This window comes from Artibeus jamaicensis, unplaced genomic scaffold, assembly GCF_021234435.1.
Source record: "Artibeus jamaicensis isolate MK-2021 breed Jamaican fruit bat unplaced genomic scaffold, CSHL_Jam_final contig_519, whole genome shotgun sequence".
Taxonomy (NCBI): Eukaryota; Metazoa; Chordata; class Mammalia; order Chiroptera; family Phyllostomidae; genus Artibeus; species Artibeus jamaicensis.
The window spans coordinates 44,776,496-44,789,015 of NW_026521871.1; the positions used below are offsets into that span (position 1 = coordinate 44,776,496).

The window sequence follows — 12,520 nt, forward strand, 5'->3', positions numbered from 1 at the left end:
ACTCTGACAACACCACACTCTGGCTTTGGGTGGGGACAGACCAGATTAGAACCCAACTCCACCTCTCACTGAAGCTTGAAATGTTTTCATCTGAAGAGCAGGCTTGCTGCTGCTGACCTTACAATGTGGTTCTTGAAGGTCAGATGAGAGAATGGACATGTACCCGCAACCAGGTGATCCCGCCTCACTGCCTGCACCTTCTGGAGATGCCACGCTGGCCTCTTAGACCGGGGAGGTGCAGTTTACCTACGCACATGATGCTTTAAAAGAAATCATCTGTTTCTTTCCAAAGCTTACCAACGTACACAGTTGTGAGCACCACTTTACACATTTTTGGTAACCTGGCAGTGGAAGGAAGAGCAACGAACGAGGCCTGGGTCCACGCAGCCCCTCTTCAGCCTGTGGGATGCCCACACTTCGCGTGATGCAGGACATTGAGAAAAAGGTGCTGTGGAAAATAGTCCCACGTCCGGTTCCAGTCTCAGTTTGCCTCAACTCCTGCGGCCGGCGCAGCCGGTCTGCAAACTCCCTGCTGACCCCCCGATCCTCATTCCTGATGTCTGTGAGATGGGGGAAAATATACTACCATGGAAACACGTACATTAGCATCCAAATCTTTCCTTTCCCTTTCCCCCTCCCTTAAAAAAAAGTACACCTTCTCTGTAAAGGATTTAAAACACAGGTAAGCAAAAAAAAAAAAAAAAATAGGGAGCAATCTCTCAAACAGCACCCAGGTAAGGTCATATGAATGTTTTTGTTGATGTTCCAATCCTTTCCTATGGGGACGTAAGCCTGTGCTCATATGTCCACAATGCGTGCCTGACACTAGAGCCGGACACCCTGGGGTCGAACCCTGTCTCCACCACTTGCGGCTGCGTGTCCTGGTAAATCGGGGAAGATGGCAGTTCTCGTGAGGCACAAGTGTATGGAATGTATAATATGCCCCGAACTGGGTGGGGTACAGCACAGTGTGCAGCAACAGAGAGCTCCTGCCCCGGGCGAGGCATGCGTATCACACAACACCTTGCACGGATGTAGCGTATGCACACATGTGTGTGCGTGACTACTGACATGTGTGAAGGCCTTAGCACATGTGTGAAGTGTGTGGAGAGATGTGGCTGTTACATCAGAACACACAAAAGGGGCTCGAACTTCAAATAAGGATCAGAAAAGCAGCAGTCCACTAGATCAAACCAGGGCGATTTTCCACGCCTTTGAACCTCGAGTGAGTGAAGTGGCTTCTTCAGCCCACTCAAGTCTAGTTATGATCTAAATCAGAACTATAACTTAATACCCGCTCAACGTCAAAAACAGTAACATTATGAATGCAAAATTTATTTTTAAAAAAGACAATGATTCTTCCAGAACAAAAATCAGAAACACCTCGAAAGCTTCCGTTCCGACTCCGCAGACACACCTGTGCACTGCCACCCCCAACCATCACCCAGCCTCGCAGGGGTGGGTCAGTCCCTGCGAAGTTGCAGGGGAGCCTCAGGTGAAAATCCACATGCTAAACCTCTTTTCCAATCGAGGTCTCCAGTGACTGTTGACATGAGAGGTGTGCGGAAGGCTAGCGCTGCAAAGAATCACGGGCTCGCACCAGCACACAGGGTCTCGTCAGGAGTCTGGATCGGGCAGGTCTTGAAAGAGGGGGTTGTAGGTCACAGCTGCACTGATAACAGGCTTGTCCACGAACTCCACAGCGCACGGTTCTGGGGGACTGTCACTGCAGGGCGCACGCTCCAGTTCTAGCACAACGATGGTGTTCGGGGCCGATGCCACCAGGATGTGCTGTGGCACAAACAAGGTCATCTGGGGGCCCCGTGCTGGCCAGTAGCGACCAAGGTTGAAGCCATTAATCCACACCTGGCCCTGCAGAGAGAGAGAAAGAGAGACACGATCAACCCAGCCGCACGAATCCCCGAGGAACAGGAGCGCCTAGATGCCGGGACACGCCAGCAGCCGCAGTCAGGAAACGCCCCCACGCAGGCCCGCTCCGTGACAGCCGAGGCCAGCCCGGGGTCCAGCGTTCTGCGGGGATGACTGGCAAGTCGGGCAGGGGCTGGAAGGAACAGCAAGTTGCCCCTAATGCCCACTCCCACTTCAGCAAAACACGTGTTTGGCCCCTCCGCCTGGCTTCAGCAGTCACACGTCAGTGCTGGACAACACTGGCAGCTTCGCCAAGTGTCTGAAGTTCACCCTGGGTCCTGGAGGACCGCCTGTCTCCACATACCAGCCTCTCCCTGACTCTTCTGTGCAGAGAATGGCGAAGGGCCTCCTCAAGGAGGTGGGCTTTCCTTCCTTGTTCCCTGCTCCTAGAGGTGGGTCTTGACCACGCTGTCACCGTGGACAAGGTGAGCACAGGGCCCGCAGCCTGGGAACACACAGGTCCCAGAGGCTGTCCCCAGACAACGCCTCCAGAAGGATGTGGGGGTTGGGGGAGGGAGAGACAGGGGCCCATCTGCTTGGGTGTCTACGGCCGTGTTTACTGGTTTTCACACCAATATCAGGTGCGAGTGGCATGCTTGCTTCCAGAAGCGGAGGGGACCCTACAGGCTGCAAAGGCAATTTCTGTGAGCAGAGAAGCCGCTTCCGCTGAGAGCAGAGGAGAACCTCCCGAAGGAGAGCGCTGACGGTTGGGTGTGCCCCCCTAGCCTCTCCGCAGGTGCCAGCTTCTGTTCAGGGTGGGATGCAACCACGGGCTGGAGAGATGGAACCTTCTATCCCAAAGAAAAAGAGCAAAGGAGGGACGATCACACACAGGAGAGAGAGAAGGGAAGAATATACAGGAGAAGAAAGAAAGAAGGAATAAAGGGAGAAAGAAGGGAGGGAGGGAGGAAGCAGTAAAGAAACTCCTCCCCACAGTGGTCCAAACACAGACTGTGTGTCCCTCTTAGGGCAGCTCAACTGACGATTTTTCGACTTTACGAATTGTGCTAATGCAATGCACGTAATAAATTACAGAAGATGTTATTGTAAAATAGGCCTGTGTTAGAGGATTTTGCCCCACCGTGGGCTAATGTGAGTGTTCTGAGCATGTTTAAAGGGCTAGGCTAAGCCACGCTGTTCTGTAGGGTAGGTGTTCTAAATGCCTTTTCAACCTACAAGATTTTCAACTTACGATGCGTTTATTGGGGTGCAACCCCAGTGAAAGTCCAGGAGCATCTCTAATAGGGGGGAACCCTGGAGGAGGCCTGTCACCTGCTGAGCTTTGATACTCAGCATGCTCCTTGTCACAGCTGCGGTCCCTTACCTTACAGCTGTTTAGTTGCTCAGCTTTGGGTATTTTTTTCAGCTTTCAGAGGTCCCCTTTATTCCAGCTCCCTCTGCATTTCCTAGCAGGGTTCGGAGCTGAGTCCCACCACTTCCTGGCTGTCTGACGCTGGGCAGGTCCCAGCTCACGCCAGTAGCGGGGACACAGAGGACCGGAGGATGCAGGCATGCCAGCGCAGTGCTGGCCCCGGGAAGTGCTCTGTGAGCTGCGGCGCTCCTCCTGCGATGCAGCGAAACACCCGGGGCCTTCCTGTACCCACACAGCAGGCCGGTGATTAAAAACCGGCTGTCGTTTGGACTCAGTCATTTAGAAAAAGGATGACAGTTTCACAGTACCCAGAACCACGGTACTCTTGTTTTTTTAAACCACGGGACACGTTATCTTGATCCATCCTGAAAGGTAGGTACAGTGACAGCTTTACCAGGTTTTTATCAGTTTAACATCTGCCGGTGGCCTGTTTTCACGGGATTAACGAACAGCCACACTTCACTTTTGTGGTCAAGGGGGAGATGCGTTCAGAGGTGGATTAGCATTGGGGGTGGGGTGGGAGGAGGGTTCTGTAAGCAGCCCATGAGGAATGGCTTGTGCGCCATGGACGCCACACTGTGTTCCCGGTGAGGGCCAAGCCAACTCTGGACCCATGAGCAAGGGGAAGAACGTGGAATTTTGGTTCTTTCTCCCTCACAGCTCGAGTTGGGTCATATCCCCCTGGAAGACTGGCGACCATTTCCCCAAATCCCCTCTACCCGAGGGTTCTGGGCCAGAGTTGGCCAAAAGAGGACCTTGAGATTGGGAAGCAGAATGGAAGCAGCAGCCCTTGAGCTTGGGGGTTGTCACGGCTCCACCCAGCACCGACAGGACCTTGGTCTCCTCTGCTCCATGTCCAGCTCATCTCCGTAAAGGCTGTTCTGCTGACCGACAGTGCAGCAGCCTCCCAGGGTGCCAGTCCCAAAGCCCTCCCCGTGAGCTCCCCCTAGTGCCACTTGGGTGTCCGGACTTGTTCCCGAGAGTCCCCTGAAGGGCCGACTTGCCCAGCGCAGGTGGGCCAATTCGTGTTCCTCGTCTGATGCTCTGTCCCCTCTTCCACATTCTAACTCCTGGTGCACAGTCCCAGCAGCCCCACTTCCCAGACTGCACCCTGACTGGCAGACACAACCCCAAACCATCCCTCCTAGGTATTGATCAAGGTTGATATTAGCGTTCTCCTAATCACTTCCTTCATTCTGGATACCGCATATTCTGTCCCAGTTATTCTATTCTTCCCCAGCATTGTCACCTGCGGCCCACCAGGAGCCTCCAGCCGCCATAGGGACTCTGCCTCCTGACTCACCCCATGACTCTCCAATTCACAGACTCGTGCCTCTCACCTTCCCTCCAACATTCCCCAAATCCAGGGTCATGTCTTCTTGGGCCTTAGTTCCCCAAAGCTAGGAACTTCTTCAGGACAAAATTTCCTGTCACATGCAGCTTTTCATGAAGGGGCAGTCAATGAAATTTATGGTAATTTGGTTGCCCTTCTGAGAGAGAGGAATGATGAATTTGGAAAGAGCAGCTCATAGGCACAGCCCGGAGGCATGGCCGTCCAACAGAACTTTCTGTGCTGAGGGGATGCCCCGCGCTGCCCAACAGAGTAGCTGTGTGCACCTGAGAGTGGCCATCGAGCACCTGCAACGAGGCCGGTGCGAGGAAGGAATGGAATTTTCTCTTTCAACTGAAACGTAAATAGCCACATGTAGTTAGTGGCTACCGTAAGGCTGAGGTAGGGTGAAGCGCCTGTAATTGCACCTTCAGACACAGTCCCTCTGCTTCTCCCCGGCCTCACGGTCGGCCCTGTAGAGCCAGTTGTCACCACTGCCGCCCGAGATGACCGCAGCCTCCTCTCAGGCCTCCTGGGACCCCAGGCTCCACACAGAAGCCGAGAGGGATGCGGGTGAGTCCTGCTTGCCTGGCTCCTACCCCCGCATCTCCGCCTAAGGGACCCACGCCTTGCTCCTCTCCGCCCTGTCTCCGCCACTCTGCCCCTTGCTCACTGAGCTCCCTGCTGAACTCGCCCCCATTCCTTTGACGCACCAACGATTCCTCATGATGGTGCCCCAGATCAGAAGCTTTCCGATGGCTCAGGTCTCAAACCATGGTCACAGTCCTTGGTACTGGGCCTTCTGCTCCAAGTCCCTCACCACCCCTTTAATCTCTTCATTTTTCCCTGGTTTTTGTCATTGTTTGATATTTGTATCATTTGTCTGATTACTGATTTATCAGCTATTTCCAGCGTGGGCTCTGTGAAGAGAAAGGCTTTGCCCACCTTGTCCAAGGCAAGACTCCCAGCACACGGTGGAGTGATATTAATACACACCTAGTGCTCATCCGATCACACTGGCTGATCTGCCTGAGACAAGATTCAGCTACAAGCTGTCACGAAGCCCTACTGAAAAAATACTTCATGTTTCTCCAATCTGCTTAAGAGTTTTATTTTATTTTTCAAAGTATGTTTTTATTTTCAGAGAGAGGGGAAGAGGGAAAGAGAGGGAGAGAAACACCAGTGTGTGGTTGCCTCTCACATGTCCCCCACTGGGGACCTGGCCTACAACTCAAGCATGTGCCCTGACTGGGGATCGAACCAGTGACCTTTCCATTCACAGGCCAGTGCTCAATCCACTGAGCCACACCAGCCAGGGCAAGAGTTGTATAACACTGTTGAAGAAAAATGAAGTATTTGCACTCCTCCTTGATTATTAGCATGGTCATTTAAAAAAGAATATATACCCTCCAACTTTTGATTCTCTTAAACAAATTATGCTGAAGTTATTGGTGGGAGGGCGAGGAAGCAGATGCTGGTAAATGCCATGTAAAAATAGACACACTCTGAATCAACGGGCTGAGCACCACAGGGGCCATGCAGTGGCTTTCGGGGCTTCCTGGGGCTGTCCCAGCTGATATTTTCATGACGACGCCTGACTTTCTCTGACCATGGCTTGACACTTGACAGGCTTCCCACTCTTTGCTATTATTACTAAGGGGATAATAGTATAAATGTTAGGTTCCAGGAAATGCTTGACCTATTTAATTAATCAGACAGATATATGTGTCTGTCTGTTTTAAATTCTCTAGATAGTCAATCCTCTCCTACGTTCCAATGCTGTTTTAAGTCACAGTTTAAAATTCTTCAAATTTGGTAAGAGTTTATTAAAAAGAACAAATTCGGGCTCAATGTTGATTTTTATCATATGCTGACAGAAGGCACTTAGATACGTGGAGAACTGAAAGAGAAGAGACAAATGTCTGTTTCTCAAAAGTTAAAGGGCTCTTATCACACACAATTCATGGGCAATGGTGATGCTAACTTGAGAGAAAGAAAAGAAAAACAGAATTTTTTTTAGACAGGTAAAAATAGTGAAGGGCTTGCTCAGATAAGGCGTTAGATAAATCTCATGCTGTTCCGAGGAGGAAATGACCTCTTCCCTCCAGCCCAAAGGGGTCTGTAGCTGATGCACAACCCACTGCTTTGCTTCCTCTTTGACCCACAGCACCGAGGTGAAAACATTTTGATGGTTTCTGTGCATAGAACCGAAGCCATGAAAACCTAAAATATTAGCATAAGAAATGAATCACGTCTTCCCCTCATCGAACCCCAAATGTAATTTCCTTTCTTTTGCAACTTGCAAAAGTTCCATTGTTTCTTGATTTTTAAAAAAAGATTTTATTTATTTATTTGTAGAGAGAGGGGAAGGGAAAGAGAACGAGAGGGAGAGAAACATCAATGATACTCTCGAGTATCCCCACATTGGGGATGCAGCCCACAACTCAGGCATGTGCCCCGACTGGGAATCAAACCTGCAACCCATGGCACTCAATCCACTGAGCCACATTAGCCAGGGCCATTTCTTGATTTTGTTAATGGAGTACTTTGCTTAACACTAGTCATTATACCACTTCACGTATGGACAAAGCTAAGAGCTGCTGAGCGAAGCCCACCTCCAGGCGGCCATGCATTTGTTATAGAGTCCATGCACTAACAACTAGAGGTGCCCTCCTTCACTCAGGGCCTGCTTACTCCTGCTTACACACAATTCAAGTTTTGTTAGTAAATTGATGTGTATGCATAGAAAGCAGCCCGATGACCTAGTTTCCAGGTTCACAGGACTTGTGACAAGAAACAACAAATTGCATGGAAATGGTAGGGGGAGGAGTAAGTGTCAATCAGTCCAGAAAAGTTGAAAAATCCCATCAAATTCAGAATGAAAGTAGGGTCAGACAGCACTAAGACCTGTGGCAGATTGCAAAAATGCCCGCAATTCTTCGCAGCTCCCCCTTATCAGGAGGCAGAATCTGTCTCTCCATCCCAGTGTTGGCCAAAGGACACGGAATAAGTGACACACAAATTATGGCTTGAACCTTAGGAAGCGTCACACACCCGCATCTTTCTTTGAACCTGCTAGTCACCATGTGGAGGAGCCTCAGTCAGCTTGCTGGCTGGTAAGAGAGACGGCCCAGTCTTCTCTGTACCCTCAGCAGCCAGCCAGCCAGCCAACACCTAGGAGCAGAGCCCCCTCCCTCACTACAAGGACACGCCCACTGAGGCCAGCGGAAGAACCACCCATTCTGACAACACCCAAAAAGATGAGCTGGCCTTGGTGGGTGTGGCTCAGTGGGTTGAGTGCCAGCCTGCGAATCTAAAGGTCTGGGGTTTGAGTCCCAGTCAGGGCACGTGCCTGCATTGTTGGCCAGGTAAAATGTTTCTCTCCCTCTCTTTCTCCCTCCCTTCTCCTCCCTCTGAAAATAAATAAATAAATATAGTCTTTAAAAAAATAAGCGGAATAAATGGGTGTTGTAAACCATTAAAATTGGACGGCTTGCTGGAATCTACATATCCTGTGACCACGATGTCGCCGTGAGTCTTCTTTCCCTTTCTGGCTTTGGTCGAGTGGTGCTTTTCGTGACACCTGTGATCTGGTGGCAAACCCGTCAGTTCCTCTTTCACTCATCAGCCACCAGATCTCGTGAGGGCTCCCTCCGTGTGCTTGTGCCCCTCTCTGGGCTGCTGTGATGACTTGACTGAGTGACAGGACATGTGGAGCACGCAGCACAGTGACTGGCATGCAGTAAGCTCTCAATGACGTGGCTGTTACTACTATTGTCCCCAGTAGGACCCAGTAGGATGGAGGGGATGGCCCTCCATCCCCACCGTTACATTAAGGTCCCAGCTTCAACCTTTCTCCCTGGACCACTTCTCCAGGAGAAAAGCAGTTGCAGGGGTAATAACAGTTTTGTTTTATATCAGGTTGAAGGTGCTTAGGAGACCTCTGATGACAGGCAGCTGGGTGTTTTGCTCCGGGTCCTCAGAAGGGCTGAGTTGGGTGTTACAAGCACATCTGCGGGGCCGATATCCCTTGAAAGTGTAAGAAGGGGGCCCAGAATCAAGCCCTGAGGTCTGAAACATGGAAACTGAAAGAGAAGTCCGAGAAGGAACAAATTGGGGAAAGAAAACCAAGAGAAATGTGGTCACAAAAGTCAGGAGAAGCATTTCAAGGGAGGGAGTGGTTACTCATGTCAGATGTCACATGCCAAGAGGTCAAGACCCAAGAAATATCTGGGGAACATACCATCACGTAGGCGCTGGTGGCCTCGGCAGGAACAGCTTGAGAGTTCTACTGGTTGTGACCTTTTCCTAATAGCCGCAAACCTGGGACAGGTTCCTTATTTCTGCGGTCCCATGAGTGCTGAACACCTGCCTTTAACCTGCATTAAACCCACCTCCGGATGTACACAGACTCCTAAACACCGACAGGCCTTCTACAGGATGGCCCGAGGGTCTGAAAACATAGAAAATGCTATTTCATTGTATGGAATGCAGCTTTATTTATTGTTTTGCTATGTTTCCAGGTTTTATGGCCACCTCTTGGATTGGTGGCCAAGAATGGATAACTTCTCTTGACTGATGAGTAAGTGCCTGAGACTGAACATGTCCAAAACAGAGCTCCTGACCTTTCGCTGGCCCCCCTCCCAGACTCCCCCCACCCTCGGACACTGATAGCCCCACCCCTCTGACTCTGGAGTCTCCTTCACTCGTTTTCTCCCCTCCACAGCTAATCCTTCAGCAAATCTTGTCTTTTCTTTTTAAATTTTTAATCTATTGATGAAAGAGAGAAACATTAATTCATTGCTCAACCCATCCATGCATTCATTGGTTGACTCCTGAATGCACCCCAAGCGGGGACCAAACCCTCATTCCTGGCGCACTGGGACAACAGCACTCTAACCAACGGAGCTACCCAGCAGGGCTGCCTTTTCTATACAGATCCTGTACTTCCCTCCATCTACCACCACCCAAGTCCACGATTTCTTACAGGATGACTACAGTAACAATTAGGAAGAACCTAAATACGCTGTTTCCCTACCAGCACTGCTCTTGTCTGTCATGTTTACACATCCCAGTCAGTCATCAAGCACTTCTCCTGGTACATTCTGCACACAGTTGCTTAAAACCTCCCCAGTTCTACAAAGTTCTCAAGGTCATGTCCAAACTCCTTGGTGCATGAGACCACAAAACCATCTTTTCAACTGCATTTGCTACCACGCCCTACCTCACTCTCTCTGGGATGTTTTCTTTGACTTTGACCAGCTCTCCAATTCTTGAACACCAACCGGGAGTCCAACAACTCACTCTGACAACCATCTACCTAACGCTGAAGTCAGATCCTGCAAGTTAAAGGGCTCCATCCCCCAAGACGGCTCTCACTCTGACACCAGAGACAAATCTCAAGCCACCCATGCTTCTGGACAACATCCTATAAATTGAGGGCTCCCTAAGCCCCCTCCTTAGGTTTCATAATTTGCTAGAATGGCTCACAGGACTCAGGAAACCATTTTACTTACATTTATGAGTTTATTATAAAGGATGCAACTCAGGAATGGCCAGAGGGAAGAGATGCATAGGGCAAGGTGTGGGGTGGGGTGCAGAGTTTGCGACCTTCTGCAGGTGCACCTCCCAGCACTGGGTGGTTCACTGACCCGAAGCTCTCCAAGTCTCGTCATTCTGGAGTTTTTATAGAGCTCCGTCTCCAGCTCCCCCTCCCAACACTCCAACCCTCTGCTCACTTGGTGACCAGGCGTCAGGAGAAGATTGGTGACAAAAGGGGTTTTTGTCGGCCCTTTGTTATGAATTCTTTAGTTCATGATTTGTTATATCTGGAAAGAGGTAATGTTTGCCTTTAAAAATAAAACTGCTTTTAGTAAGTATTCTGTTTTGATTTGAAAGCATCATTATGGGTGAGGAAACATTGGACGTGCTCTGTTACACACCGACACCCACAAGTGGCTAAAGCGTGCAAGAAGGCTGCAGGACATATTAATATGAGCTTTACCCGCATCCACCTGGGGGAGAGGAAAACAGTCCAAACGTCATTGCGCTGGTGGAACACAGGTAAAGCACTGCCTGTCTCAGGGAGTTTGCAGTCAGACAAGGGTTCTGTGTAGGCACACGCTGGCCTGTGTCACTTGGATGCAGCAAAACATGCCTGATCAGCCCACTGAAATCCCAGCCAAGTTCAGGCATTTAACCAGAAAGCCACATCCGACTCAAGTAAAGCCAAAGCAATCAGAAGGGATTTTTTTTTATCTCACGAATCACTCTTACCATGACTACATTCACTAAATCAAAGTCCCGTTTGTTTGCCGTGTATAATGTGCACTCTTTGCCCAAATTTTTGAGGGAAAAATAAGGATGCGCATTATACGTGGATTATACCTGAAATACCTTGTATCTGTTCTTGTGTTTTGTAATTATCTGTTACGTAAAATTTCTGGTACCATAATATATTAAAAAGCAAATGCTAAAATTCCTTTATAATACAAAAAACAAGTATCTAAATATAAATACATAAAAAATTAAGGTTTTTTTTCCAGTTGAAAATGAAAGATTTTTTTTCCTGAAAGCTTGCTCCAAAAACGTGGATGTTCATTATACATGGCAAAATAGGGGAGTTCCTTTATAGCAAGTCAATAGTGTAAGCCAGGAGGCTGGGGATAGGAACCCTGTAGGGCCGTCTTGATGGGAGAGGGTTAGCCTGCCTGGAGACAGAGTCTGAGAAACGGCCATTCAGTCCATCCTCCTCCCTCCCCGACAGCTGCCAAAGTGCTCATTCCCCCAGAAGTCAGAACTCAGTGCCCTGTAGGGAGTGAGGTCTGTCTGTTCTGGTGACTCAGAACCTCAGGAGCTGGTTTGAGGCAGTCCTCACCCCCAAGGACCACTGCTGGCCAGAAAATAAAAGAAAACACAGATGCTCTGTTCTAGGTATGCTGTATGTAAATATGTCCTCTCATCTCAAGATCTATGTAACTGAGATCCACAAATCCTATAGATGGACGTGAACGTGGGTGTGTGTGTAAAGCTTTGTTGAGATACAATTCACATCCACACAGTTCATTCATTTAAGTGGTATGACTCATTGGTTTTTAGTATGCTACGGAGCTATGTAACTGTCACCACAGTCAATTCTAGAACATTTTCATCGCTCCAGAAAGAAACCCTGCACCCTTCAGCAGCGATTCCCCTTCCTCCACCCCACCCCTCCCCTTCTTCCTTTTCCCTGCTCTAGGCAACCACTAATTTTCCAGTATCTATAGATTTGTCAATTCTGGACATTTCATATAAATGGAATCACACTACACGTATGGTTTGTGACTGCCTTCTTTCCTTTAACATGTTTTCAAGGTTCATCCATGTTGTACAATGTATGAGGACTTCAGCTCTTATTGTTGAATGATATTCCATTACACATGGATATACCACCTTCTGTCTATTTACTCATTAGTTGTAGGACATTTGGGTTTTTCTGCCTTTGGGCTTTTTTTAAAGTATTTTTTATTGATTATGCTATTACAATTTCCCAACTTTCCCCCTTTTGCTGCCCTCCGCCCAGTACCCTCCTTCACTCCAACAATCGCTGCCCCCTCCATGGGTTGTGCATGTAAGATCTTTGGCTTCTCCATTTCCTACACTATACTGAACATCTTCTTGTCTATTTTGTACCTACCAATTATGCTTCTTGTTGCCTGCACCTTTCCCCCACTCTCCACTTCCCCCCTGCCAGCTGATAACCCTCCAAATGATCTCCATACCTATAATTCTGTTCCTGTTCTGGTTGTTCACTTAGTTAATTTTAATTTTTTAGATTCAGTTGTTGATAGTTGTTTGTTGTCATTTTAATGTTCATAGTTTTGATCTTCTTCTGTTTCTTATATAAGTCC

General features: G+C 49.0%; 1 protein-coding gene across 1 annotated transcript in view; it reads right to left on the reverse strand.

Moving 5' to 3' along the window:
• Positions 1-1,314: 1,314 nt before the first annotated feature.
• GLB1 (galactosidase beta 1) overlaps positions 1,315-12,520 on the reverse strand; it is a 77,092-nt gene continuing 65,886 nt past the window's right edge. The window contains exon 16 of the mRNA XM_037148336.2: positions 1,315-1,872. Within this exon, the coding sequence (XP_037004231.2) occupies positions 1,618-1,872 (255 nt within the window). The 3' untranslated portion in view covers positions 1,315-1,617. The remainder of the gene's footprint in view (positions 1,873-12,520) is intronic.